The 27641-nt window shown below is 37.2% G+C and overlaps 4 protein-coding genes across 4 annotated transcripts; 2 read left to right on the forward strand and 2 right to left on the reverse strand.

Annotated features, from left to right (window-relative positions):
• The first annotated feature begins 21 nt into the window (after positions 1-21).
• On the forward strand, positions 22-6508 carry LOC113679697 (tetratricopeptide repeat protein 19, mitochondrial). The gene is made up of 10 exons (XM_027196662.2): positions 22-380; positions 1293-1393; positions 2292-2462; positions 2826-2864; positions 3170-3226; positions 3865-3926; positions 4247-4333; positions 4870-5005; positions 5647-5809; positions 6116-6508. Exons 1-10 carry the CDS (start codon positions 128-130, stop codon positions 6238-6240), a joined length of 1194 nt encoding a protein of 397 aa, XP_027052463.2. The 5' UTR covers positions 22-127; the 3' UTR covers positions 6241-6508.
• Positions 6509-6522: 14 nt separating this feature from the next.
• Positions 6523-12512, reverse strand: LOC113679660 (testican-1). Its single transcript, XM_089182557.1, has 5 exons — positions 12031-12512; positions 8787-9033; positions 7801-7961; positions 7471-7651; positions 6523-6840 (listed from the first exon to the last, which is right to left on the reverse strand). The coding sequence occupies exons 1-5, from the start codon at positions 12088-12090 to the stop codon at positions 6815-6817; spliced, it is 675 nt and encodes a 224-aa protein (XP_089038683.1). The 5' UTR covers positions 12091-12512; the 3' UTR covers positions 6523-6814.
• Positions 12513-14679: 2167 nt separating this feature from the next.
• LOC113679696 (divergent protein kinase domain 2A) lies at positions 14680-20690 on the reverse strand. The gene is made up of 4 exons (XM_027196661.2): positions 19958-20690; positions 18108-18264; positions 17519-17819; positions 14680-16974 (listed from the first exon to the last, which is right to left on the reverse strand). The coding sequence occupies exons 1-4, from the start codon at positions 20422-20424 to the stop codon at positions 16679-16681; spliced, it is 1221 nt and encodes a 406-aa protein (XP_027052462.2). The 5' UTR covers positions 20425-20690; the 3' UTR covers positions 14680-16678.
• An 11-nt stretch (positions 20691-20701) lies between these two features.
• On the forward strand, positions 20702-27600 carry LOC113679695 (SH3 domain-binding protein 5). The gene is made up of 7 exons (XM_027196660.2): positions 20702-20934; positions 21134-21196; positions 22341-22472; positions 23300-23470; positions 24000-24130; positions 24682-24724; positions 25272-27600. The coding sequence occupies exons 1-7, from the start codon at positions 20821-20823 to the stop codon at positions 26334-26336; spliced, it is 1719 nt and encodes a 572-aa protein (XP_027052461.2). The 5' UTR covers positions 20702-20820; the 3' UTR covers positions 26337-27600.
• Positions 27601-27641: the final 41 nt, after the last annotated feature.

Consider the following 27641-nt stretch of genomic DNA (forward strand, 5'->3'; position numbering starts at 1 on the left):
ATCTTGCTTAGTGACCGGGTCTTCACTTGACTTCGTAACCAAGCCAATATGGCGGACAATCTGTACCTCCTCGCGTTTTCCAGATATTTTCCATCCATTTAGTACCAAAAATATAAACGTTTATGCTATGCCCCGAGTCAGCAGATATTTTAAACTCGTAATCGACACTAGCCGGTGTATTTCGAATGCAAGACTTTTTACAACATGTAGTAAACGAGGAGGTACCTTCACATGTGGTCATATGATAAATTCTGGCAAATATTTTCCGCCAAAACGTCCATTTCCGGCAGCTTTACAGTGTTCAAAATTATCACAAGACAGCCGACTAACAAGAATAAGAAAAACTCTACCTGATGAAATATGGTCAATTATCATTGTGGGTAAGACTATCGCCCTTAAAAGCAATAGGTGTTTGCAATATATGATATAGTTAAAACTTTCAATTGGAAAAATAGCAGTATCTACTGCATACTACTTTCATCAAGGGCGTATTGCCAAGGGTAATCTTTTGTTTTCTATTGTTTTCTTAATCCAAATACTACATGCATGATGAACTATGGGGATTATATCTGTATGTAATATCTTTTAATTTTAAAATGCGTCAACAAAGTTTAAGTACTGTCTTCCTTTAGGTTATGACAATGTGTTCAAAGCTCAGAAAAGTAAAACTAAGAGTTACTGAGCCACAGCATGCCTAAATGTCAGGAAAGTGCTTCTCTAAGTTTTTCAGATCTCTTTGGTGACCTAGGCAGAATATTAGCCTAAGATCTTCCCATGTTATTTACCAGATGGACTTCCCAGAGGTTTTATTACATGTTGATCATCAAATCATACATTTGTTATTATCAACATTATAATTATCAACAGTATTTTTAATATCACCATCATCATCCTGCCTCACCATACCATCAATGTTATCCTCATTATTTGAATTTTCATGCAAGGCAGTACTTGCAAGACTTGTCACTGGTCTCATACTGAACAGATGTTTCTTACCAAGATTACAGTCTTCAAATGTGCTAGAACTTAAGTAGCATAGTTCTGATCTTATTTTTAAAATGCTATACAAATATTTTTAATTAGCATTACTTACTATGGGCTAAGAAGAGTTTCTGATTGAAAATTACTTCCAACTGCTTCAGTTTTTATTTTCCTCATCTAAGGGATCATGGTAATGTATAAAGAATGGAGGAATCTAGTATGAAATTATTTCAAATTGAATTTCACTTTTAACTGAAACATATATTAGGTGTTATAGAAGCAAATTTTAAGATCAATGTTTGTTATTACAGCACTGGGTGGTGTTCTCGTATTTACATATACACAATATGAAAAAGTTCTTTATGGCAAAAGGAGCCCCCCAAGCTTGCAAAACAAGTTAAAGATGGCTAAGGTAAGAAAACGTAGGACTCTAAATATCATGGAATATTAACTCTTGAAAGATGTTAATTTGACTTCCTTCAATTTTAACTCTGGCTGCTGGGGTAAATTGGTAGGGTGCTGGACTACTGATTAGGAGTTTGAAGGTGAAATTCCACACTGAGCTAAAACTTAATTCCTAATCCTTGCAATCTACACATCTAAATGTCAATTCTCTTCTTTGTAATTTTAACCCTTTAACTCCCAACATCTCATTTGGAATTCTCCTTACTGTCAACTGTACAGTTCTTGTGATGTTAGTTTGGAGAATTTGGTATTGGACCAACTAATGATCCCCTTATTGATATTTTTCGTTTTTCTCATCACTTGTCTGCCTTATATTGTCTTGGAATTGTAAGGAGAAATTCTGTTTTGGTCACTCATAGGATTTAAAGGGTTAAAAGATTTGGCATTGAGAATTTGGTTTTAACCTTTTCACTCCTAAGATCCTAACTGTCTGTCAAACAATTCTAATGATGTTAGTGTTGGTAATTTGGTATCAGATCAACTGATAATCTAATAATTGATATTTTTTTATTCTCATTACTTGTCTGCTTGACGTTGTATTGATACTGTGAGGAGAAATTCTCTCTAAGTCACTCATGGGTGTTGAAGAGTTAAATTACAAAACATCCCCCTATTTGATACTCCTTTGTCCTCTCATCCCTCAACTGTGCAATATAGTAATGAAACTGTAAAGAGAAATTCCTTTTTCACTGTCTTGTTCTGTACCATTAGGCTGGCAGAAAGTTTGCTCACCGAACTAAAGACTTAATATATATTGATCAAGAAGAGCTACATGACCCAAAATACTGGAATCTTTTCATCCTTTCGATACCCAACATACTTATAAACAATTTTTATTCTAATAGAAAAAAGCTTTAGATGGAGACAAAACACAGTCAATCATATTGCTGAAGGAGGCTCTTGATCTTATACATGATTATCTTAAAGAAATTAAGCAAGATTCAGGTGAAGAACTTCATCTGGATGACAAGGATACAATAAAAGTGCAAAAGTACCTCACTTATGTACTGGAACAGGTAAGAACAAGAAGGTTTTTAAATCTGAATCAAATGTTGAAAGTATCCTATTTTCAAAAGGCAATAAATTTCTAAACAACCTCTGGTGCTGTGTCAGTGGGACATATTACAAGATAATTTGGTCCTATCAACGGAAAGTTGGCCACTATAAAGAGATTCCAAAGTTGACATTTTGAATGTTACCAGTAACCACTCCATCTTTTTGTTAACACTCAAAACATTAGCTTTAAAAACTCTTTACAGAGGCCAGTTTGCATTTTAAACTCAGTTGAGAAAACCAAATTGTCCTATTTTCTATTGAGCCAAGTTGCATGTATTGCGAACTCTATATAACTTTATTCATGTGTTTGTCTCTACTTGCAGCTGGGAAATCTCACATTTGAGCTTCAGAGATGGAATGAGGTACCATATGCCATTGCATTTATTGAGCATGTTGTTTTTGAAACCTGACAGCAGCATAGTTTAACCCTTTAACTTCCAAGATCTGGTTGTTAATTCTCCCCTCTAGCTGCTACACATTTCCTTGTAAACTAGTTAGGAGAATCTAAAGTTTGATTGAGTTAATATCTTGCACCTGATGAGTTTGAGTATTCTCACTACCTGTTTGCTGGACGATGTGTGGATGAACAGATTTTGAGCTTGTAGCTAATAGAAGCATTCATAATTATGTTCTTTCAAACCATTGATTTTCTTCAATCTTGATTCAGGCAGAGCATTATTTCCGCCTCTTACTAAGAGACTTGTTGTCACAGGAAACTCCTAAGGTGAGTGGCAATTAAATCTTTAGTGTTGTGAATCATTAAATACGTAACAAATTATATCTCAATAATTATGGCAGGAATGTCTGTAAAGGCCAACTAGGGGAAGTATTTATTGGCCATGGTAAAGATGTTTGTCATCATTTTAACAGCTGTGAAATTAATTCTCTAGCAGAGTTGATATCTGTCAAAGACAGAGACAATCTCAAACAAAACGTTTAAGTAGAGACATTTAATGCAAGATTAGTAGAATATTTCTGTTGCTTTTTGGTAACCTCACACATATACAATGTTTAGGTATGAAGAAGCACTAGGAGAACAGATAGTTTCGCAAATACTGTTATTACTGGGCTTTAGCAGTGATGGTCAACAGTTTAATAAAAAGCATGTTAAAGAAAGATGGTTTGTAGTCAGGTCAAAAACATGGGACAAAGAAAACAAAGTCTTAGTCTCCTTCCAGTTCCTAATTTCTGAGTTTCAATTTCTTGTGGGGACTCAGAATTTTTTCTTTATCCCAAGGTCTTGACCTGACAAAAAACATACTTTCTCATTCCATTACAAAGCTTCAAGTGTGCCATCTTTCCTATTCTTAAAAAAAAGTGGTGCTGCAACATTATTGGGTGCTCTGTTTCTTTGTATCAAAGGATGATGATAGTGTCATTGAGGTGTCACTGAAGCTGGCTATTGCATGTGCTCATCAAGACAAGTGAGTAAAGTCGATTTTAACCAGATAGAGAAAAGTAAATTACTTAAAATGTTGTTGTTATTTGGGGCAGGCTACCTGGTGAGCTGTTTACCAACTAAAACAGACGGATTGGTTTCAGTACCAGAGAGATTTGCCATCTCTGTCAAGCAAAATTGGCCCCCATTTTGTCTGAAACTAAGAACATTGGAGTAAAAAATTTCATTAACTGCCTACTTTGCAGTTTTTGCTGTGTACTTCAAATTTTTTTGAAACCCAAGAGGCTTTGTATTATTTGAGACTGTTTTGCAATACTTTTCAACAGACTCTTTCTTATTTTACAGGCATGCTCTGGCCATACAAGGTTTCCAGTGGGCTACCAATACAATACAAAAGAAAGTGGATGAGCTACCAGCTACAACAGACAATAGGTTGGTAATTATAATCATGTTGCAACTGAAAAATGGTTTGCTCTACTAGTATCATTATTGTTATTATTTTCAGCTTTTTTACTGATTCCCATACCTTGAGCAAAGGCAGACCACGCTATGTGTTCGTGGTTAATGATTGTTGACACGAGACAAACAAAATCTATGAGGGTTATGAATAAAGCTCTGAAAATTGCAGACCTAAATTACATCTTGGTCTGAATATCTCAATAACGTTAAATAGAATGTTCAACTTGTGGTATTTTTTGCCTTCATGGGCTGTTTTAAGTGTCTTTGCATGAAATTACTTTTTGAAGAGGAGAAGATCGCGGCTGGCGGCCACCAATTTGCAAGCCTCGTCTCCCTTTCTAAAAGTAATTTCGCTAAATATTTTGTTCTTCTCAAGTCAACAATTATTAACCATGAAGGCATTGCGTGGTGTGCCTGTGGCTTGAGTACCCAGATAAGGTAACGAAACAAGAACTTAACAATTTATTCCGCTCTTATCTGGCTTATTTAGTGCGTGTCTTTTGTTTCAGTAAGGCACTGTTAGGTGTATGTCTAGAAGGTTGGGGCACTTATCTACTGGCTCACGATAAGCCCGTACAGGCAGCCCAACTGTTATCAAGAGCCTTGAATATTTCCAAGGATGTGTTGGGAGAAGACCATGAACAGGTAGGAACAGTACATTGGGGAACAGAACATTGTGTCTTTGGGAAACCGTCTGACAATAGTCTTTAGAGCAAATAAATGACAATATTTCTCGGAGGGATTCAACATGGAGTGAAATATTTTTAGGTATGCCTCATTTGGAATTATCACCCTCTTGTTGTTTTCAATTCCCTTCAGTTTGATCAATTTTCCCTTTCCATGCCAAAACAGACGCTGTCTAGGTTTAGTCAGTATATAAAGCAGTGAACAGCGTTGAAGGCGCGCTCTGATTGACTACTCAAACACTTCAAATCCCCTGCTATTCGCCTCTGAGCAACTCGTGAGTTCCGCATTGCCGGAACAAATTAGTTTAACTCGTCTTTTTGTGCTAATATATCTCACTGGTTTAGTATTAGTTAAACAACTCTTCTTCTCAGTGTTAGTGGCTGGTGGTGGATATCCACCTCGCCGCTTTGTGGCTCGGTAAATAACGGTCACCAGCCACCTTCACTTGGGTGAATAGTTGTTAGTTATACCTAGCATTATTTTTTCTGTCTTGGTAAATGTATGTGTATTTTTTATTTATTTATTTTTTAGCTTTTCAATTAATTATTTTTCATGTTGATGCAAACCCTACGATTGATTTTGATTTTTGTTCCATTAAGACGACAGTGATCCTTAACAACCTTGCAAAAGCCCACGCGGAAAGTGGCAACTATGAACACGCAGAAGAACTTGCTAGAGAAGCGATACGCATCGCCGAGAAGACACAAAGCACACATCTCTCTCGGTTTATGGCCAACCTGGGAACAATTCTTAATTTGGAAGGTATGATCTAAAAACTTTTTAAATTAGAGTTGATTCTTTCACGGAATAGCTAGCCTGCAGCCACATTCTCCGTACTTGTGGTGAGGCGTGCACGAAGAACGAGTGACCCGCAAGAGGAAAAGTACGAAAAAAAAATCCTCTCGCGCGTGATCTCTCCTTTGCACACAAGGTTGCTCAACTGAAGAAAAACGAAGGGGTGTACCTTTCTTTTAAAGACACCATGGCCCGCGCAATTTCTCTGGCGGACTCTTCCCTTTTCCTTACCCTTTCTGATGATTTTTGAAAAAATTTTTTGTCTCCCCTCAGGAAATGTAGTGAAAGCTAAGGAAGCTTTGAAGAGTGCGCTGAAACTAGCAAACGAAGCCAAGGACGAAGAAACTAAAGAAATGATTCATAACAGTTTGACTGAGATGGACAGTAGTCCCTCATAATGAATCAAGAATTGTGTCTATTCTGTTAGAAAAGAAGAATTTTAGAGAGGTCGAGATGTTACAGTAATGGGACGCTTTTTGACAAACTAGAGCGCTGCTCAAGCAATAGACCACATTTTCTATCCGTTTACCGGCGCGGAATGTCGAGAGAACACTGGAAAAAATTGTAAAGAAAGAGCTAAATGGGTTTTTTACGCCGGTCAACCGATAGAAAGGGCAGTGTGTTTCTATGGTTTACCGGTGCAATAAACAATAGGATTTTGACCAATTAGGGCGCTCGTATTGTAGTCTCTCGTTTATTTAGTAATTTCTAATGGTCAGAGGCAAAGAAAAGTAGGGACGGGAAGGAGTGAACATATCTGCTTTTTGTGCCCGTCTGCCTGTGTTTATTCCGTGACCTACATGAACTAACTAAACATCTAATAGCGTTCGTGACAAGCACGAAACACAAACTGAAACGTTCAACAAATTTGGCTCTTCCAGCCTTAACGTAACATTATGAGAAAATTCAGCAATCTCCCAGTCAAACAAATTGTACAATAATGTATTTTCCAAATCGTGAGTTGAAGCCTTTTCATTTCCTGGTCTCGAAAGCAGTACCTGAAAAGTAAACAAAAACTGAAATGTAAACATTTTCCCATATGTGATTCATACACCAAGATAAAGTACCACGAAAGACTTCAAACATCTGTTTCGAGCGAGGGACAGAAAGAAACATCTGCGTCAACCTTGCCGATTTGAAATGAAGTTCTTACGATTACGCGTTCCGGCTCGGATGTTGAAATAGCAAAAGAATTCTCCTGACAATAGCCAATAATAGCCATGCGAGACGCGCCTTTCTCTGCCCTTGGAGAAATATGCGACGAGTCTGGGAGAGGCTTGCCGGGAATCTGGCTAATACTCAATGACAGACCCTTTGCAGACTGCGGATGTCTCGCCAGCTGGCGGACGAAGGAACATTTGAACCGAAGCGCTGATCATGATGGCCTGCACGCAATGTAATGCTCTAATAACCGAACTACCTGAGTACTTGTCATAACACAACGTAGCCGCGGTAACGTAACATTACATAATGTAACACAACACGACAATATTTATTCAAGATTAAGAAACTACAGATAACGTTCAGGCGTGGTATACCATATACGAGCTTCTCTACAGCTCGAGAAAACATCTTTTTTTTACTTTAGGAATGAATTGTTTGAATATTTCTGATTGTTCTAGAAATACCTGTCTTTGGAAAGCAGAAATCCCATTCGCGCTTATCAATTCCCTCTTTCTCGTTTAGATCACACGACTTGAGAAAGCCATAGAGACATGGCTCGAAATCAAGAACGTCAGAAAATACATCTTGAATTTCCGCTGTATCCAGAACGTTATTTTTGTCCCGGTCAATGTACTCAAATTCCCACTGAAATAAAAGAAGAAATGAAAAAATTTCAATAAAGGATATGATGCGAGGCCCTCTTCGGATTGTCCTGAGTAACTTGTAAGTCAACCCCTTCCCTCCCCTCCCCCCCCATCAAAAATTTCTGGATTCACCCCTAACTACGCACTCACCGACAAAATTTCTTTACGTTCGTCTTCAGTGAGCCCGTCGGCTCGTGCATTGAAGTCCAACGAGGTGGTGGGGTCTATGGAATGTTCTCGTGCGATTGTGATCCATTCTAGGTAGCGAGTCGGGAACTGAAGCAGAAACTGGTCTAAACAGGCATACTGATCTGAAAAAGATGTCATTTATGCGTTTCAACCATTAATTCTGACTGCATCGTATTTTGACGTGACAAATTATTGAGGAAACACAAATAGGGCGCCTTTGGAACCTGTGGGCTTGCTGTGGGAAGTCTGAACAGAAGGGATCGACAATAGTTCTCGCCTGCCCTCTATCTCTTACGCGAGGTTACAAACTGAATTAAGGCCTCATCGCGAGTTTAAGTCGGTACAGAGTTAACCGTCTGTGTTTCCTAAACCTTTTAACTCCTAGACCAAATTTGTAATTCTCCTTACTTTCAATCATACAATTCTTCTAATGTTAGTTCAGAGAATTTAGTATTAGATCAACTCATTATCCCCCAATTGATATTTTTCTCTTTCCTCACGATTTATCTGGTTGATATTGTATTGGTATTGTAAGGAGAAATTCTGTCTTGGTTTCTCATGGGAGTTAAAGGATTAACGCCTAATCACTTACGACAAATTGAAATTGTTGAAGTTTCGAGTACAGAGCGCGTGGGTGGGGGGGGGGGGAGGGAGGGAGGGGAGAGGATAGTAAGAAAAAATAACAACACTTCCACCCTTCCTACCATTCTTCTCACCCTACACCGGTTAGGATGTCACTGGCTTTAAGCTCTCATCAATCTCATGCAATCAACAGTAAACGTTTAAAAAAACTAACGGAAAAATACGAATCGAGAAAAACCAGAGGGTTAAAAAGACTTGTCGGTTTTCATGATTTCTCACTTTCTTCTATTAATTAAACTCGTATATCTTCGTCAACGACTTATCACAAGATAACTGGTAGATTAAGTAACACCTGCTTCACTTACTCTCTGTCGGACACTTTCCTCGGTTCATTACTTTCATTGTCAGGTCGTGTGCGCATGCGTACCTGTGCATTTCGCATCGGTTGTTGAACTCTCTATGATAAAAGCTACAAACCGGTTCAGAGTCTGATGAACATTCTTCTGGACACTCGCAAGTAGTGTAGCTTTCACCGCTGTCCGTGGAGGACACACACATTCGCCCCCTTGGACAGACCACACCCTTACAAGGATCTTCGTCCTGTCCGTGCACCTGATAGAGTAAAATACATGGGCTCGCATTGTGTTGGTACAGCATTCTTAATCCGTTTTAAACTATATATATCCTGCTTAGCTTGTTAATGTGAATTTCTCGAGCCTCCATCTCCTTTTTCCAGGTACCTACAGCTCCACCGTTAAAAAAAAACTCTCAAAACGACCTCGCAGATCATAGAAACTAGGCGAAACAAACTTTGCTGTCTAAATCAGCCCTCTAAGGGCGAAAAACAGGATATGGGTGATGAAATATCCACCTGCCGAGATAAAAAGTCCTGGAATCTTCTCCCGAATTGGAATTTTTTCTTACAATACTTTCAGATAAGTTGGGTTTGGTGATTGCATGAGAAAATAATGGAGTTATTTTCTCGTGGAGATAACCAGTCACTTCCGATTGTCGTTTTATGAGACAAGCACCTTGTCTGTTTAAATATAACAAGCACGAAATTTTGACACTTTCAAATGGTTGCCTTCAGCTAATTGCATGCGAGCGATACTTTCATTCCGATCCACTTTATTTGGACGAAGGACGAAGGAAGACCACACGAAGAATAGGCGCTCTGTTCTCGTTGCGCCCCTTTCCTTGTGGTCCCCTCGTTCTAGCCGTCACGTCCTTTCCACCAAGCTCCAGGTCGACTAAAACTCAAGCGATTAAAGAATCAAGCGCAACTACAGCCTAAATCCCTTCCCCCCCTCTTCCAGAAGCCTAAACATCGAATAATCAATTCGAAGAGACAGTAGTAGCAGACGGCCACGAAAAAAATGTTTACGAGTTCCGGGGTAGCGAGGTATTTCCCTTTTGGACTCGCGCTGCGTCATAATTGTGCCGCGATAGACTGACTGTTCAAAGTCTTTCATGAGCCATTCTTTTTAGACTCGCGCTACGGATTTATTGTGCCTAGATAGACTGACTGTTCAAAGTCTATCATGAGTCATTTGCATTTCTCTGTCCAGTGTCCGGAAGAAAGCTGCGGGGAGATGTGTTTTTCTCGAGTGGATCAGGTATCACGCCCATGTGCAAAGACCACCCTGATAGGTCTTAAAGCCGACCGCTTAAGCTTGATATTCGAGACGACTGAGAGCTATTTAGCGGATTTGTAACATGCTAAACAAATTTAGAACAAGAGAAGGGAAGCAGAAGTCTTAAGTCAGAGATTCGAGGATCCTAAAACCTCGATCTACGTAATTTTTATTAGTTGCTGGAAAGTCAAGGGAAAATTCACTTCAAGAACTTAAAAGTTTTGCGGCTTTAAGGTCGCTGATGGCGGTGTCTTTCAAATTTTACCGCATTACATTCAAGAAGTTTCGTGGCAAAAACATGTATCTAGCCGGGTTAATCCTTAAAATTTCTAAAAATATTACTTATCATATTGTCATATCTTAGAAAACAACCAGGCAGAATTAACGAATTTATGACCTGGGTCACTGCAATCAACGAAACAGCTGGTCTTTTATCATTGCTGCAATCCTTATAGAAAAAACATTTTAAAAAAATCTATACCTCATTTCCGATAAATATAGGTTTATCTTCACTATACGGGCATTTGGGTTTCCATGTTGGCTGAATTTTAAGATCTTGTAGACAGGCCCACAACAAGGTACCCTTGGAGAAATTTAATCATTGAATCATTTAAATCGCTATGTTATGATCTGTGAAAGCGACGAAAGCGGCAAAGGTATTTGTGTTGAAAGATTTCTACCCAAAAGAGTTTCTGGAGTTCATTTATACCCTCACATGCCAGTGAGTCATCTCAGTAGGCTAGTATGCTTTTAAAAAAAAACAATGAAAAAATCTAAAAAACGCTGCAAAACATTTGCAAATCAAAGCAGAAACAGCTCATCGAATACCAGAACCTCCGATGATTCAAAGGTATTCGGTATCAAAATATCAAGAGGATTTGAGGCATTTACTAAAGCATTCTATTTTACGCCCATTAAAAACTCAAGAGGTTTCAATAACTTTCAAGAGCTTTTTAGACAGAATCCAGCTCAGAGTCTGTTATGGATTCCTTTACAAGAAATCAGCTGGCTTACAGGTTATGGATAATGATTTCCTAAACGGTACGAAAAATGTACATTCCAGTTAACTGTATAAATCGATATTAAATCAAAAAAAGTACGAACTCGCTCTCAACAGGAAAACCTGTACCAAAGGGAATTTCGTTTGTATCGAGAGGTGGAATTTTCCTCTAAATTTGACTTCTGAAACTAATGAGGTAGGCGAGATAGGTTCCAGATGAATTAGGAACTGACCTCCTTTGTCTTGATTGAGTGTCATAACAATCATCAATCACTGATATTTTTGTTAATTTTTCAAAATTCCCCAAGGTACTTAGAGGTGTTTACACTAGGCGAAAGGAAATTCTTCGGTATGTTTTCTTTGCAGAAGCTCGGCCATTTTGAGTTAAGAAACTGGTGAATACAAAAATGTGTTCTAGTCAATCGACAAGGGAAATCTGTTAACAAGGAACGTTATTGTTTCTGCTCTTATTGAGAAAAGTTATAAACATCAATCTCTAAATATCTGTAAGAATAAATATTGATCGTGCAAACTCTCACACAGGGATTATCAATGCACTTGAAAATGCAGCTTCTCTCGAGGTGGAAGGTTCTGATTTAGTCCGTGAGTCAGAATTACCATAAATAGGTCAGATATCAATGATTCTGCTTAGTACACATGGGGCGCCATAAGTGTGGCTTGGGACGAAAAAAACCCGTCCGTTTGTTGAGCATTTTGTTTTACATCCCTCGAAGAAAGCAGCTTTTCCGATCGATTAATCCACTCTAGAAAAACAGTTATCCAGCATTATTTGAGGTAAGCCTCTTGCTAAACAACCGCGCAGTAATGCTTCACTAAGTCGGTTTCCAACACCAGGAGTTAATTTTTTGTCACTTTGATTTTGTCATCAATGCTTATTCGTTCTTAACCCTCCTAATCGATAGTATCATAAAGACGGCAAGGAGTTCATTCTAAACAGGCATTCAACGTGCTCACCTGGCAGATGCAAAATAAACACAGAAGCACGGAGATGTAAAAAAGTCTCTCGGTCTCCATTTTCTTCCAAATCGTTGCGGATTCAAGCCGCCACCTAGAGTTCTGTTGATGTTCCAAGTTAAATGATCTTCTCGCAACACGCCAGGGCGTTGAAAATATCTCCGCTACTTCGCTTTTATCATAAAGAGGCGTTCACTTATTAGTCTGGTATGGCTATGTAACATGAGAAATGATCAGAGCGGAAGCTCTCTCAATTCAGTTATTTGACGTGGAGAGCATTTATCTGATCAACCACGGGCTGCAGAGAGCTTCGCATAGCAATCGTACTAACCTGCCTTGTTTTCCAGAGGAAGTTTTTTTTGATAACATCGAGATAAATTATTGCGGTTAGACTTTATCTCTTTTTTCTTTCGTCCTTGTCATTGTTGGCACAGACAGTCGAAGACCAAGTCTACAGTACCTGAACTACAGGAACAATTTCTTGACAACAAAGAATCATTGATGGTTTTTAATTGTTTGAGCAGATTGTGTTATCTTACTGCAGTGCCGATGTCCTAATAGCCAAAAAAAAGGTTTAATTAGTTTCGCCAGTATATTTTTTCTACACTAATCACTTTAGTGTAAACTTCATCCTCAAGAGAAAACCGCATACTAAACCTTTTTATTATGACTATTTGAGACTGCAGAAGTGAAGACTTTTACTGACAGGAAAAGCGCACTCCAACATCGCGCGGAAACTAACTCCCTTTTCTCCTTCCAGAAGGGAATTTTAAAAAATTATTCCTTCAGCACAACTGCCGAAAGGTATAAATTCAATTTGAACTCTTTGTTTATTTTGTAAATTGTCATCGTCTATTAACTGGAATCAAAATACTTTAAAACTTTTCTTGGTGTTTATTTTAGTAAATAGGGTGATCTTGACCCTATGTTGAGGCTAAATATTATATAGACCACACACTAGACAGTCATTAAAGTTCACAGAAGTTCGTCCAATTAAACTTCTTGACAATATCAGATGCATTTTCAGAGATGCCAGGTGATTTCAATTTGAGAAGTGCAAATGGTTTACGGTCGTTTCGTTACCGAGAGAAATCGAAGTCGTTTGGCCGCAGATAATAAGTCGTTTCGCTCCAGGAGTAAACTTTTGAAAGCTTTTCCCAACAGTTTACCTCAATATGAGCACTAAAAAAAGGGCTCCAACATTTTAGAAAAAGATGCGAATTTTCTCATGACGAGCACGTGTTAAAGAGAAGAACCCAAAACCCAACAAAGATTCAAAGCTTGGACCCTCACGCTTCGATGCTCTACCACTGTCGATATACAGGGTTACCGGTCACTTCTCCGACATGATAACTGGCTGACGCCATTAATTTAAGAACTCACGGACACCAATGGTCCACTCGCCAACAGTAATGGGGAATTTAAGAAACGACGACGACGACGACGACGGCGACGCCGTGGACAACGTCGGTTAAAACGCGAACCTTTATTTTACCTACGAATCTCGCGATATACTCAAAAGTCATTTAATTTGTTTTTCACGGTCAAAACTATCTCGAAACTGAAAATGGAACACAGCTTTAAATTAGAAATAGAAATTTAAAAAATTAGCCGTCGATGTTCACGTTCTCCAGACAGCGCAAAGTTTGGTCATTACACGTTGTTGTTTTGCAGAGGACGCAGAGAAATCTACAAAAATTTTTTAACGCACGTAAACAGTCATTGTTCTGCTCATTAAACCTTTTGTTAAGTGACGTTCCCGTTGCCGCGTTGCTATCGTGGTTTTCTTAAACTCCCTAATATTTGTTACTTGGTATGTTACCAAAGACTAAAGAGGGACTGTCGGTGAGTTTACCTTAGGTGTCGGCGACTTGACTTATGGTGTCAGGGAGTTAAAATGTCGGCGAAGTGACTGGGTACTTTAGAACCAACCGACTATACCACTGAGAACTATGATGAGCTTTTTAGCGATATTCCTTGCATCCAGATCACCTGTCATCCCAGTTCTCATCCTAGATTTTACCCGCGAGTCTCTTGTTCTCGCGGGATATTACTGGGCAATTATGATTGTTTGGCAGTACGCCTTGAGATGTTCCTATAGAAGTTCAAAATATTTTCTTTTAGCGTGAAAGATAAAAGAAAGGTGAGTAAAGTAGTGTCAAAAGGAGGATTTTCTGACTTTTGCATAACACACTTTTTCAGAGAAGTGACTCGCACTAAGGGCATGAAACATGTTTTAAGGAGGGAGGGCTCTCTCCGGAGGTTTTAGTGAGGTGACAACTTTTAATTTTTTCTCTCCCGACTTCCGCAAAATGCGAGGAATTCCGTGCGGCACCTCAGATGAACCTCTCGTTTCGCATAGGCTGCAGAATAGGCGAATTTTTTCTTTTGCGTCTTTGAGCAAGGCGAATGGAGGAGAGTGCGAGTCACGCGCGAAGGGAGAAGCGCGAAAAAAAATTAACGCCTGCCAGCGTTCCTTCCTCGCGCGTGACTCACAATTCGCGCTCGCCTCCGTTCACTAAAAAACGCAAAAAAACAAATTAAGGCTGCTCTGCAGACTACTTCTCATGTCCCCGAGAGATTCCTGAAAATAATGGTTTTAAATTAGGACAACAGTAATCTCTTAGTTAATCATTTCCTAATTTTCGATTGTCATTAACAAAACTTTAATAAAGTAACAACACTGCAACAAAGCTTCGAGGTATATCATTAAATAGAAGACAAATACAAGGCCTAGATACCTTAATCCAGTAAAAGAAAAGTAGAGGTCTTGCACGGTTATTGTAGATCTTGTATGTGTGTGTACATATATATATATATGCATGCTCACTAGTTTTTCTAGTTTGAGCACTCTGGCATGGCTTAGATCATACCACATGTGTGAGATCACTTGGGGTGGCTTTATGGCCTTACCTCCATCCTAGTATCAGCACTGCACTGATGAGGTCCAGAAGGCCGAAACAGTACTGTCTGCAGTTAGTTATATATATATAAGTGTGTATATATAAGTGTATATATATATATATATATATATATATATATATACACACACTACTTCCTTTCTTTTGCATTATTTTGTTTTTATTAATGTTTATTTTAATTATTATTTCTCGAAGATATAAGCTAATTCTCTGTAATTCCATATGAACTTGATACGTATATCTACTCTGGCTACTAAGTAGCTCATAAAAATAAAAAAAAATTTCATCTAATTCTTTCATTACTTTAACAATAAATAACAGTAAATACATTTCATCTGCATGTCAAAAAATTCCTAATTATTTACCATTCGTTTGGCGCATAAGGGGTCGCAAAAAACTGTTCATCCTGCCAAAAAAATTAAACAACATCTTATTTGAAGGTAACCAGTTAATATTATTTCATTGGTTACTCTGTCTATTACAAAATATATAACAATAATTGAGACTTAAGCACAGACTGGATGCTTGTCCAAAGTGTTCTATAATTATACCAAGTATGAATGAATGTCTGTCTTAAGAAATTGCTCAATGACATGTAAATATGACCCTATTGCATCCAAATAATTTGGTAAACAGGGTGTTATATTAATAGTTGTGCCATTGTCTTGAGAGTTAAGTTTGCCTAAATAACTTATATATATTACCACAAATAGTAAGTATTTCACTTATAATAATAAATAAAGATTCCAGAGAATACTGAAACAAAAAGCATTATATAAAACACCAGCAGTTTAACACAGGGAGCTGCAAATAGATGCATAAATAATCATAAAGACAAATGCTTTTCAGGGACACAAACTCTGCCAATACAATGCCCTTTGAAATAAACAATAATCATTCCACAATAGAGAAAACAATCAGCTAGCTCATTAACATACTTATTAAGCAGACGCATCTACTGTTGGATGCATCTGCTTTGTCTGTCAAGACTAGTCTGCATCTGGTCTTGGACTAGTTCTAAGTGGGCACATTTTGGTCCCCTTATCTTTGAGCTGCACTGCAGGTAGATTAAGTGTTGAAAATGATAATTTTGCACTGGTACTTTGATATTCTTTGCTCCTTTACATAGTTAACATGCCTTTCCTATGAGTTTTCCATTGGCTCCATGTGAAGTTGAAAGTTGTTCTGAATCACTGTCAGTGGTAGGTCAGTTAGTTTTGGTCTTAGGATGTACTCATCACAAAAGTGTCTACCACCCAGCAACCACAACCCCTTTACAACCTTACATCAGTATTCATATTCTCCCTACTGTTCTCTATACATTTCCTAAGGTGCTGACAAGGAGAATTTACCTAACATTCAAGAGTTTCTTTAGTTAGTGATAATTTCCTTTAATCTTTTTACCTTAATGTGTAATTCAGGGTTGAGCTTTTAAGGAGAAATTAGATGCTAGTCACTCTTGGCAGTTAAAGGGTTAAATAAATGTTTCTGACATCTGAAAGCAGAGACAAAAAAAAATTGCCAATCAGCACACAAGGAAAGTGGTCTTAGAATGCTGGGAGCCCTGTGAAATATCACACTTACATCCCAACAATTCCACAAAGGAAAGGTCAATTAACAGGTCTCCTGTTAATGAAAAGGCACAATAACAATTGAGTTTGGAAAGGATAAGAAGTTGAATTATTGCAGCTACCTGTTTACTATGAACATCATGCTTAAGCATTTTATCATGTTTCAATTTGCTTCTGAAGTAAACTCACTACCAGATCAAGAGCTTCTTTTCGTTTTAATGTTTGTGCTGTAACACATTCTGTCAGTGCCTCCTGGAGCAAATTGTTAAACTCCCCTTCTTCAGGAGGGGAGTGTAACAGTCCTTTTCCACTTCCTATATCTGATAACACACTGCGGCAAACTGCATAATAATTTTGATCTCGTATGACTCCTCTGCAGAGCTCAGCCGGGTGTGAGGACAAGCAATTTGTCTCTTCCCAGTCACAAACATCCACAGTCTTTTCTCTTTCGGCTATAAAATAGAGTTAGCGCAAGTCATGGTAAGGTTCTACTTCTAGATGTTTCTAATTTATCTGTAACTCTCCTTTCTGTCTGTTATCAAGACATTTCTTACTATGTTAGTTCCAAGAATTTAGTTTTAAATAGATGATATCCTCTACTTCATCTTTTATTTCCTTATTCATATCACCCATAAGTTTGATAGTGTATGGATATCAAAAGAAGATAGTACTCCTTAGTTACCCCAGGGATAGAGGGGTCAAAATGCATTTCACCATGTAGCCCCTACATTCAATCTAGATTGTTCATTAACTGACCCTAAAAAATCTATTGTCTGTTATTGCTCTTCTCACCAGTAAGTTGGTATTTGAAAGAAAAATTAATAAAGGGGGCAAGTTTCTCAAGAAACTGTGGTGCTGCATCATAGGGAGAGTAGACAAGATAATTTTGGTTTAATACACTAGAGTGGATTAGTACTTTGTCAGTTGATAGAACCAAATTTTCTTAGTACGTAGAAGAATTCAAAAAACAAAATTACACAGTATTGCTAACCTTACCTTTGATACCTGAACCTGATAGATCAGCCACTAAAATTCCATCTGCATCTTCAAGTTTCACTGTTCCATTTGATACGGCAAAATTATCCAGTGCTATCTCTGTCATATACAATCCCCAATCTTCTGGATTATTTGACAGCTGCTTTGCAATCTTGATTACTGCAAGGGCCAGCTTTGCTCTCTCTATCCAGGGATATGACAAAAAATAATCAAGAGGAAGTCCTGCATCCTCAACTATAATCACTCTGCCACAAGCTCCATAGAATTTGGGGAAAGGCCAACCCTTTTCAGAAGGAAAAACCTACAAAAAAAGATACAAAAAGGAAGAAAATATCGTACTCAATTACAATCGATTCACTAAAATTAAAACCATGAGGATTTTAAGAACAATGATTGTCTTTTTCCACTGTATTTCCATAATTTCCTTTTCAAAGAATGATTTGGGCATCGTTGATCCTAGCATTAGACATAAATTGTATTTTGGCCCACAACTTTGAACAAGTTTTGTTAGAGAATGCAAAAACTTTGGACAGTTTGTTAAAGAACGGGAGAAAAAGGCTACAAACATTAATGGATAGCATTTGCTCACCTGAAAAATTATGGGTTCCTGGTTCACATAAAGTGTGGAAGTAAGATGCAGAGTTCTAAGACTGGTTTGGCTCTTTTGTAATTTCTCTCCTATATAAATATTTTTAACTTTGGAGATGAATCTCTCTGATGGACAATACATGGTTTCCTTCATTACACTGTAAATTAAAACATAACTGTTTTAACCTTCAACAATAAGGAATCATTAACTTGTATATGTAACCTCTCTTTACTACAACAATACAAACTAACAGATGATGAGAAAAAAAAAATTGTCAGCATCAGGATTTTTATCTGAAGGGGTGCACTGAGAGACAAAGAGAAGTATCGAGTTTTCATGTTCCTAGAGGCGTAACATGTTCCTAGAGGTGTAAGGAAATAAGATGCATGAGCCAGAATTAATTAAGCATAGTCTACGCTGCATCTCATCGCTATCTTTTCTAACCAAAGTTTTTGCTCAACTTCAAGAGAATAGTTCTCACCCTTCCTCAAGAGAAAAAGAAAACACTTGCAGTCTAGTGTGCAGAAGAAAGCCCACAGCCCATGATATGCTCCAAAATTATCCTAATGGCTTTAAAATTGTAAGGTATTATCTTGTGAACATAGGGAGAGGTAAATTTTGCATCAGAAGTCACTTAGCGCTTCATTCCAAGGACCCCTTCATTTGACCAAATTCTCTTCATTACCAATTTAAGTTAATTTAAGAAAGATAACACCATTAAAACTGAAAATATCATCAATTTTGAGGGTTGAAAAAACTAAGTTATAAAGTTGTACTTGGAGAGTACACTGAACATACTATATAATTATGTGTTATTGATCAAGTGTGAGGTCAAGATAGCTTGAAATTTGCTGAGTTTTTTTAAAAACTTTTTTTTTGGACTGAGACTAAGTCAAGGTTCATAAAACAATGACGCTAATATCAATTAAGCCATCTTTACCAAAAAAAAACTTGGTCAATAAAGGATTTATTTCAGAGCAAAGATTTTGCATTTAATTTTTAAGTTCATTAAGCATCAAGAATGACTTGCTTATTTCGAGAGAAGGGAAAGACAGTCAACTGTTTTGTAGCTCAATAAACCCATGGGAGTCTTTTTCCTTTTCTTTATTTTGATTGTCTTCAACCACTTTTTGCAACTCTATCAGCGACACTGCCCCCAAATTATGAACCTTTTTGTAAGTTTTCTCCAAGGAATATTCTATCTAGCATGGGACCAAAGCAAGCAATCAAGAGCAGACAAGATGGGCCCATCTTGTCCACTCAGGTAGCTAAACAGATCACAGGATTTGCTTCATATTGCCCATGGGTACTGCCAGTGATGTAATAATAGTGATAATATGTAATACTATTCTGTCAAATAAAGTGACTCACAGAGAGACACACAAGTGGGATTTTCTAGCCATTTTGTTTGATTCTTTGTAATCTCTATTATCACTGGAAGGAAACATAACGTGTATTAAGGCTGTGCCCTTCCATAATTAAAACAATAAAACTACTTAGCGCAACCAAATGATCGGTATTAAGGAAGGTTCTTTGGGTAATCCTGATCAGTATTTGGGGGAGAGCCTCTTAACACTCTCCTTAAGAGTATAATAGGTGTCACACTCAACCTCCGACATTACTCAATATTTGTTTACACTAAAAAAGGCACTTATCCTGCTAAGACCATCATTTTTTTTTTGCCTGGATTAGCTCCATAATTTGTTTTGAAAAATATTTTTGTTTTGCATTGCGTGACGTACAATACATAGTATAGTAGCAATAGCACTTGTTTTGACACTTCGATCAATATTTAGTAACAAATCCCAATAAAAAGTGAAGTTTTCAAAATTTGATAAAACATCACTTACCTCTCTATTGATGAAAGATTAAGGAACGGTTTCCGAACTACATCATTTTCGCATGGAGCATTTACCGTTCCCACCATGCTACACAATTCATTATCAAGCTTGTGGAACTCGCTGATATTTCCTAAATGCTTGATCGAAATTCTGTCTTTATTCAATATACCAAGAGCTTTTGGTTTCCACTTATCTCCCAATGAAGCCCTCTTTTTACGGCGTAACCGTACAGTATTGTGTATAACACCTTCACAGATAGATTCATTGCGACCAAAACAGACAGGGCAATGGCCTACTCCGAGTGATTCTGGCGTTACAATCACGTCTTTTATTTCGTATTCACATCCGACATCACTCGGCAAATTTGATTTGATCATCGGTTCAAGGAGAAGATAGGCAAACATCAACAGCACAACGGCAAAAACGGCAACGCGCCATCGCCTTGGTACAAAATAACAAATATTTGAACCAGACATTATCGGAGGTCATGTCGATCAGCTGAGTTGAATCATTGGCTGTGGACTCCAAAAGGCCAGCTTTGAAAAGTGTCACCTTGTGTGATTTTTAACATTGCTCCCATTTCAGTCCTTCCCAAATATTCTGCTAGATTCTGTTAAAGTAATTACATCTTCAGAAACAATAATTGACGTTTTGAAGTGGAAAATAATTTAAGCGGCAGAAAACGTGTTCTCAAGAAAGCCAACTGCCGACCATAATGCTAACAAGAAGCCAAAAGGAGCCTGGGCTCGAGATTGAGGCCTCATCAAAATACACCTGTTTTGATCTGCTCCTGGTGTGAGTCACCGCTTATTTCTGCCCGTTTCAAACATAACCGATTTACACCGCTGTTTTTCATTATGTCGCCCTAGAATATGGCTTCAGGTGCCTCGCAGACCTATTCAGAGAGTAAAGTGCAATTTCTTAGCGCTGATGGCGATGCTGAAGACGAGGAAGACAGTGAAGATGTCTTAGATCCCCGAGTGAAGGTAGACAGTTTCTAGACACGTACGGTCAGTTGTTTATCTTAAATGATTACAACACCCTAAAATTTACCGTTGTACACATTAATATTTATCTTTTAGTTTTGACTGCCTGGAAAACTACCACAGTAACAGTGTTTCTTTATTACCTACACATGTTTTTCAATTCTAATGTGTTCGAGTTTTTTTCGTGATATTTAAACAGGGGGAGTTAGAGCGATTGAACTCTTCGACCGCAGAAATCAATCGTCTGGAACACGATCTTGAGGTAAGAATATGTATATTAATATCATAACGTGCAGCTTAACGATCAAAATAGTTGTATAAATGCTTGCGTTTATCTTTGATGTACTAGATAGATGCAGACTTACATTTATGCAGACGTTGATTCTGAAGGTCGATCGAGCCAAATGTTTCTTTAACGATATTGATCACAATAATTTTATATTGAAGATGTCCATTCCAAATGTCACGAGCTTGAACTAGTGTATAAAACGTATTCAGCATTGAAGTTGAGGGCTAGCCCTCGGGCCTTTAGCCCAGAAGTCGTCGGTTTGAGCCTTTCACTGGCATTTATTCAGATTCTTTTGCGAATTACTGGCTACATACCAGGGATTTGACTGTATTTGTGGTAAAATATCGAACATCAGAAGTTTCCAAATTATTTGATATATTGAAGTTGGTTTGGTTACTGTTAAGGACTCGGTTAAAATTCCGTTGATGAAATGATGATACATACATACATACATATACTTTATTTATATTCGAAATTCACAGTGTAGCTCTAGAGCTAATATCTTCGAGAAAATAAGCTAAAATAAAATAAAATATGCTATATTACAATTCCAATATTATTTATAAACTATATAAAACGTTATGCATGCAGAGGAAAATATAACTTGTGGAAAAGCTTCATATCTGAGGATCTCCTACTTGAATTCTTGAAAATTTAATGTTTTGCAAGTGTCTGGGAGAGAGTTCCATAATAATAAGCTGTGGTAACGCAGGCCATGTGTATAAGGGGCATACTTTATATATTAGTTACCCTACAACTTCATGTTAACGGTCTTCTTTTTTTTTTCGGTATCAAATATTATTCCTTTTTGGGTTGGAAAATGGGCTGTCTCAATAGTGAGAGCACTTAGCCTCTCACCTGCACAGCAGTCAGGGTTCAATTCCTGCGCATGGCATCAATCAAATGTGGTTGATTGTTGTTTTTTGTTAGTTCTCATCCTTGCTCCTAGAACTTTTTTTCAATATGCTCATCTTTTCCTCCCTCCAATTAAAGACTAACACTCAAAATTCCAAATTCAAACTGAAGAGCTGCTCCATGGAAGGGCCACTACTTATCAACAATTCCAATTGATTTGCATCATTTATTTTTGCCTTTTTTTTTTTTTTTAAATATTCAGGAGCTTCAAGCAACATTCAGACAGACACTGACAGAGTCAGCATATGTTCTGAAAAGCCAAGCCACCTTTCTTGGATCAAAATGTATAGATCGAGCACGGCCGTATTATAATGCAGTACTGAAAGCAAAACAGGTTTGAACTTTTTGACTCTCAAGTACAATCATTAAACCTGAATATTCTATGTGATCTTTAGTAATTTTATTGGTATAGGTAACAGCATGATTTCGAGTACACAATTTTGAGTGCAACAAAATTGCATGTGCCTGTAGGGTAAGTGCAATTTGTAGTCTTTGAAAAATTACAAGTGCTTATTTACACCAAATTGCATGAGAAATCATGTCATTAACTGTTAATAATTTACATGAAAAACAGACAAAATTTCATCAGCGTGTGCGCCGTTTGTAATTTTCACTCATGTTACAACTTTACACTTGTGTCACACTAAAAGTTCACTAATTTCCTGCCAATTAGATGTGCATAATTTGTTCATGTATATTATTACAGTCAGTTAACATATGGCATGGACAAGGGTTCTTCTCTTGTGTAGCTGCCACACATCTCCATGTCAATAAGACAATAAGTTTAAATGTCCACTTAACCCTCAAACTTCCACGATCTGATTGCCAATTCTCCCATCTAACTAACAAACATTTCTTCTTAATTGGTTATGAGAATTGAGTGTTAGATCAAGATAACTTCTACGTGATATGTTTGAGTATTCTCTTTACCTGATTTTTGGATAATGTATGAATATTACAAGCAGAAGTTACATGCTAATCAGTTATAGGAGTTAAAGGGTCTAATTACAATTCAAGAACTTGCTTGAGGAATTTTCCAGATTGAAACCCAAGCGTAAAGTACCCAGGCCAAATGAAAAAACAATTTTTTCTAAGTATAATCTATGTATTATTTAATGGTTTTGTATTCAGAGTAAGACAACTTCGTCTTTCTTTTATTAGTCACAGATTGAAACTCAGAAAGCTGCACTGAAATATGAGAGGGCCTGTAGCTCACATCAGGCAGCCAAGAAAATGCTGTCCATAGCAGAACAGAAACTTGTCTCCACATCTAAGGAGCATAAAGTTCTGGACCCAACATGGCAAGAAATGTTAAATCAAGCTGTTCTTAAGGTTGGGGGTCCTGTATAAAATTTGTCTTTTGTTTTACCTGTGAGTAAAGATTTTTTTTTTTGAAAGATTACTCTAAAAAAGATCCAATTAAGTCCATTGAGACAAACTTTCTGCATACTACTTAGATAGGAAGTTGATATGTGATGCTTATGCACAAGGATAGTGTCTATGAAGATGGTGAATTTTTACACCTACATTTTAGGTGAAAGAAGATGTTATTCAGTGACCAACATAATCATACTGAGAGAACTTTTAGTGTTCGCAACTGGTGCACACTCATATGACACAGAGAATAACAACTTTCTACATTGAACTCAAAATTTGTCAATTTCATGATACTACCAACCTTTTTGATCTGAGTAGTGTATTGGGTGCTTGTTACATATAAACCTGGTCATCGCCTTCACTGCAGTTCACCATCAATTATTTATTAGCTCACTGGTAGACCACTAGAATTTAAATCAGAAAGTCTGGGTTTCTAACCTTACATGATGGAGAGTTTCAATCATTTCTCTTCTATTAATGGTAGGTTATGGAGTCTGATAAAGAGCGAGCTTTGAGTGAAAAAGAACATCTTGAGACAGCACAAGCTTTCAGTGAAGCTGGGAGAAAAGTGACAGAATTGAAATCAAAGCTGAATTCTGCTATCAACAAGTCAAGGTATACAATTATTATCATGGTCTTCACAAACATGAACTTCTGTTAGATACTGTCAGTTTTAGCCCTTTAACTTCCATGAGTGACCAAGAAAGAATTTCTCCTTACAGTATCAATACAAAATCAACCAGCTAAGTGATGAGAATATAGAAAAATATCAATTTTGGGATATTCAGTTGATCCAATACTAAATTCTCTGAACTTCTGGTAACATTATAAGAATTGTATGGTTGATAGTAAGGAGAATTACAAATTTGATCTGGGAGTTAAAGGATTAAACCCAGAAGTAACAGTTGATTTAGGTGATCATTGAGATGAGAGGAATTCTTTAAAGGATTATTTTTCAGTATTAGGGACTGATGTCTCGACAACTTGAGCTAAAGTCTAGTGTCATGGTTAGAGACTATCAGTAGCAATGATTGTAATGATGACCTTCACATGAAGTTGTTGAAATGTCAGGCACTTTCACTGATATTAGTACCTTTTAGTACCTGATCTACCTATAGCAATTTCTCTGTAAAACCAGACTAATTTTTTTCCCTCTTCACTTCTAGGCCATATTTTGATTTGAAGATGAAGTATGATCAAATATTAGAGGTACTTGAATTAACTGTAAACATTCCTTGCAAATAAAACCGGATTAGTAATGAATTTCACTCACATGTAACATGATAGTTCATAGCATTTTTGTCCCTTTGAGTAACATCACCTATCACCATCACCCTGTACTTTAATACATGTACATCTGTCCAGAAACTGTCTGGAAACTGAATAATGTTTCCAATGTTCACTTGATGTAATGAGACACTAATGATAGCAGTGGTGTAACCTTTCAAAATGTTGACTTGCTACTTTTGCTTTAAGTTATCTCTGAAGTTAGCTTACTAATCTGAGATTACAGCAACGATTTGTGCAGGGTATAACAAAATTAAAGGGGAAATTCAGAGCCACCCATAAATTATCAAATAGAAATAATTTACTATGTTTTTGTGCTGCAAATGATTTGTTCAGGAATGTTTTGGGAATTTCACATACATGTTGTGTACATCCCAGCTCTTATCAGCTTGTAACAAATCAAATAAATTGTCCACCCTTTTATGATTTAGCCAAATTTATTTGTATTAATAGTTGTTCTTCTCACTAGGCACACAAGCGTCAAGTTGAAATCACACAAGCAAGTCTTCAGGAGGCAAAACAAAAATACTCAGTTGCCCTGAAGAACTTAGAAGGCATCAGTGAAGAAATCCATGAAATGAGACGCAGCAGAGAGAGCCTAGATGCCCTTTTACTTGAGCGAGAGGAGGGGGTTGGGGCAGAGTCCCCTGATGACACAGATTTAATGAACTTGGAAGGTGGGACTATGCTGCAAATAAAACCATCTTATGGGTTCAAGATAGCAATAGTTTCGTCCACAAAAGAGGCAGAACTTGAAAACAGTGGGTTGATTGTGGGCGAGCGAGATGGTGACCCAGAGGGTTGTAACTCTCTTGATGAACAGAAGGGGAGTAAAAGGCTTCAAGAATCATTTACCAAGGACATCAGTGAATCTGAGGTGTCTGTTGTATGCCAAGGTGAAAATAGTCCAACAGGCTCTTCTGAGGATGTTGAAAAGGGAAGAAACATGGGAAAACATTTCTCTAATTGTGATTCCAAACCTTCAGTACCAGATGAAAAATGGACTGTTGTACAAGTTGATAGTTGTGCGAGTGCATCTCAGGACACAATGGAAGCAAGTGAGTTTTCTGATAACAAAGAAGTTGAATGTGGTTTAGAGGTACAGGTTGTGACTGACCAAGGTAGCAGAAGGAGCGATGATGAAAAATGTTTTAAGGCATTGACAAATCAACAGTTTGATTTTGAGAATCAGAACTTGAATAAGGAGATGAATAAAGATGATCAGGAAAGCCAGGTACATGAAGAAGCTACACAAGAATCAGCTTCCACATTGCAAGACTTCAAGTTAAGGAAGGCTACAGAGAATACATATGATGTAGATAATTCTGTCAAATCTGCAGAAGGATGTGAAAGTAACAGTACATCAGCAAGACAAGGAAATGTTGAAAGCAAAACTTCATCAGAAGTGCAAGGTCCAGTCAGGGAGGAAGACTCTGTAGATGTTACTGAGAATGGGCAAACTGATTATGAAAGTGAAGTTGTTAATAAAGAGGTTACCAATGATAATAGCCACATGGATTTGGATGTGATGTAAGAACCAGATAATTGAGCTCAATACAATTTGGTGAGGAAGATAAGTAAGACTGTTCAAAATTTGACAACTTACCAAATGCAAAATGCGATTAAAGCATGTTTAAAGCAAAGGGCTCTTTAAAATGATTTTACACATTATTTGGATGGCAAAGGCAATTTAGTTTGAGTTTCTTTCCTCTAAGTTAAGCTTAACACTTAAATTGATTTGTTCAGCTTGCTGCCAAGGTGTTTAATTTAGTAAATTCAGTATTAACCCTGTAACTCCCAAAATCTGATCGTCAATTCTTCCCTCCAGCTGTAACACATTTCCTTGTAAATAAGTAGCAACAAGAATTTGGTGTTATATCAAGACGACAACTTCTACATATGTCTGAGTATTCTCATTAGCTTTTTACTGGATCATGTATGGATGTTACAGGGAGAAATTAGATGTTAATCACTTCTGCAAACGAAAGGTTTCAGGATCATTCTAAATGTGTTTTGGTTTGCACAACAACACTCAGCCACCTGAAGACAGCTCGTATTACATTTTAGTATTTTTAGAAATGCGGAAAGTTGACAACTACCTTTGCAGTGCAATACATAATTTTGATCATCTCTTTGTAACTCATTCATGAAAGGTCAAATCCACATTAACTGTTTTTTTTCCTTATATTTATTCAAAGACCTGAAAGTCTTTTATTAAGTGGTATTTTAAAACTTTATAACTGGAGTCCTTTTTTTGTAGATATTTATTAATATATATTTAACATGTAACTTAGTGTACTTGGGCATGCTATGGGTGAAGAACCATTTTAAGACTGATGTGGGTGATTTAATTACATATAAAGCCAGGCACTAGTTTTACTGCATGCAGGAAGAAGTCGTATTTCACAAGATCTAGGCAAATGCAATAGAAGGATGTAGAATTCCCTCTGTAGACAGCAAGGGCATGTTTTTTTTTTTAAACTGTGAAGATAATATATTTTAAACTTTTTTTTTCCAACATGATTGGTTTCTGGAGACAACTGCATCGGCTTTAAGTTAAGCAAATATTTATATTTATTGTAAGTTGACAAAGGAAGTCATTAATTGCATCCATAAGTTGAGATATCAGTTAGCCAATCAAAGTTGAAAATGTTGTATAACATGAAAAGACTGTAAGTTAAAATAGTTAGTGGAAGTTAGAACAGTCTTAATTAATGAGAAGGTTCTTATCAGCAAAGCTTGGTATAAACTGCTTTTACTTAGTTAAACATCATAATAAACAGAAAGTGTTCTTCAAACTGTCCAACATTCCTTTCACTTAACAGAAATACACCGGTTG

This window comes from Pocillopora damicornis, chromosome 9 (genome assembly GCF_964200805.1).
Source record: "Pocillopora damicornis chromosome 9, jaPocDami1.2, whole genome shotgun sequence".
Classification (NCBI taxonomy): domain Eukaryota; kingdom Metazoa; phylum Cnidaria; class Anthozoa; order Scleractinia; family Pocilloporidae; genus Pocillopora; species Pocillopora damicornis.

Bases quoted from the DNA above. Each gene is read 5' to 3' on its own strand.
- LOC113679697 (XM_027196662.2), top strand. From the start codon at position 128: ATGCCCCGAGTCAGCAGATATTTTAAACTCGTAATCGACACTAGCCGG. The intron at 3,927-4,246 runs GTGAGTAAAGTC...CTTATTTTACAG, and splicing joins GCATGTGCTCATCAAGACAA to GCATGCTCTGGCCATACAAG. The intron at 4,334-4,869 runs GTTGGTAATTAT...CTTTTGTTTCAG, and splicing joins CCAGCTACAACAGACAATAG to TAAGGCACTGTTAGGTGTAT.
- LOC113679660 (XM_089182557.1), bottom strand. From the start codon at position 12,090: ATGGAGACCGAGAGACTTTTTTACATCTCCGTGCTTCTGTGTTTATTT. The intron at 7,962-8,786 runs GTAAGTGAAGCA...CATCTTTTTCAG, and splicing joins AGGAAAGTGTCCGACAGAGA to ATCAGTATGCCTGTTTAGAC. The intron at 6,841-7,470 runs GTATTTCTAGAA...TTTACTTTTCAG, and splicing joins TTTCTGCTTTCCAAAGACAG to GTACTGCTTTCGAGACCAGG.
- LOC113679696 (XM_027196661.2), bottom strand. From the start codon at position 20,424: ATGTCTGGTTCAAATATTTGTTATTTTGTACCAAGGCGATGGCGCGTT. The intron at 17,820-18,107 runs GTGAGCAAATGC...CTTTTTTTGTAG, and splicing joins AGGAACCCATAATTTTTCAG to GTTTTTCCTTCTGAAAAGGG. The intron at 16,975-17,518 runs GTAAGGTTAGCA...TCTATTTTATAG, and splicing joins ATCAGGTTCAGGTATCAAAG to CCGAAAGAGAAAAGACTGTG.
- LOC113679695 (XM_027196660.2), top strand. From the start codon at position 20,821: ATGGCTTCAGGTGCCTCGCAGACCTATTCAGAGAGTAAAGTGCAATTT. The intron at 20,935-21,133 runs GTAGACAGTTTC...ATATTTAAACAG, and splicing joins TCTTAGATCCCCGAGTGAAG to GGGGAGTTAGAGCGATTGAA. The intron at 24,725-25,271 runs GTACTTGAATTA...TCTTCTCACTAG, and splicing joins AGTATGATCAAATATTAGAG to GCACACAAGCGTCAAGTTGA.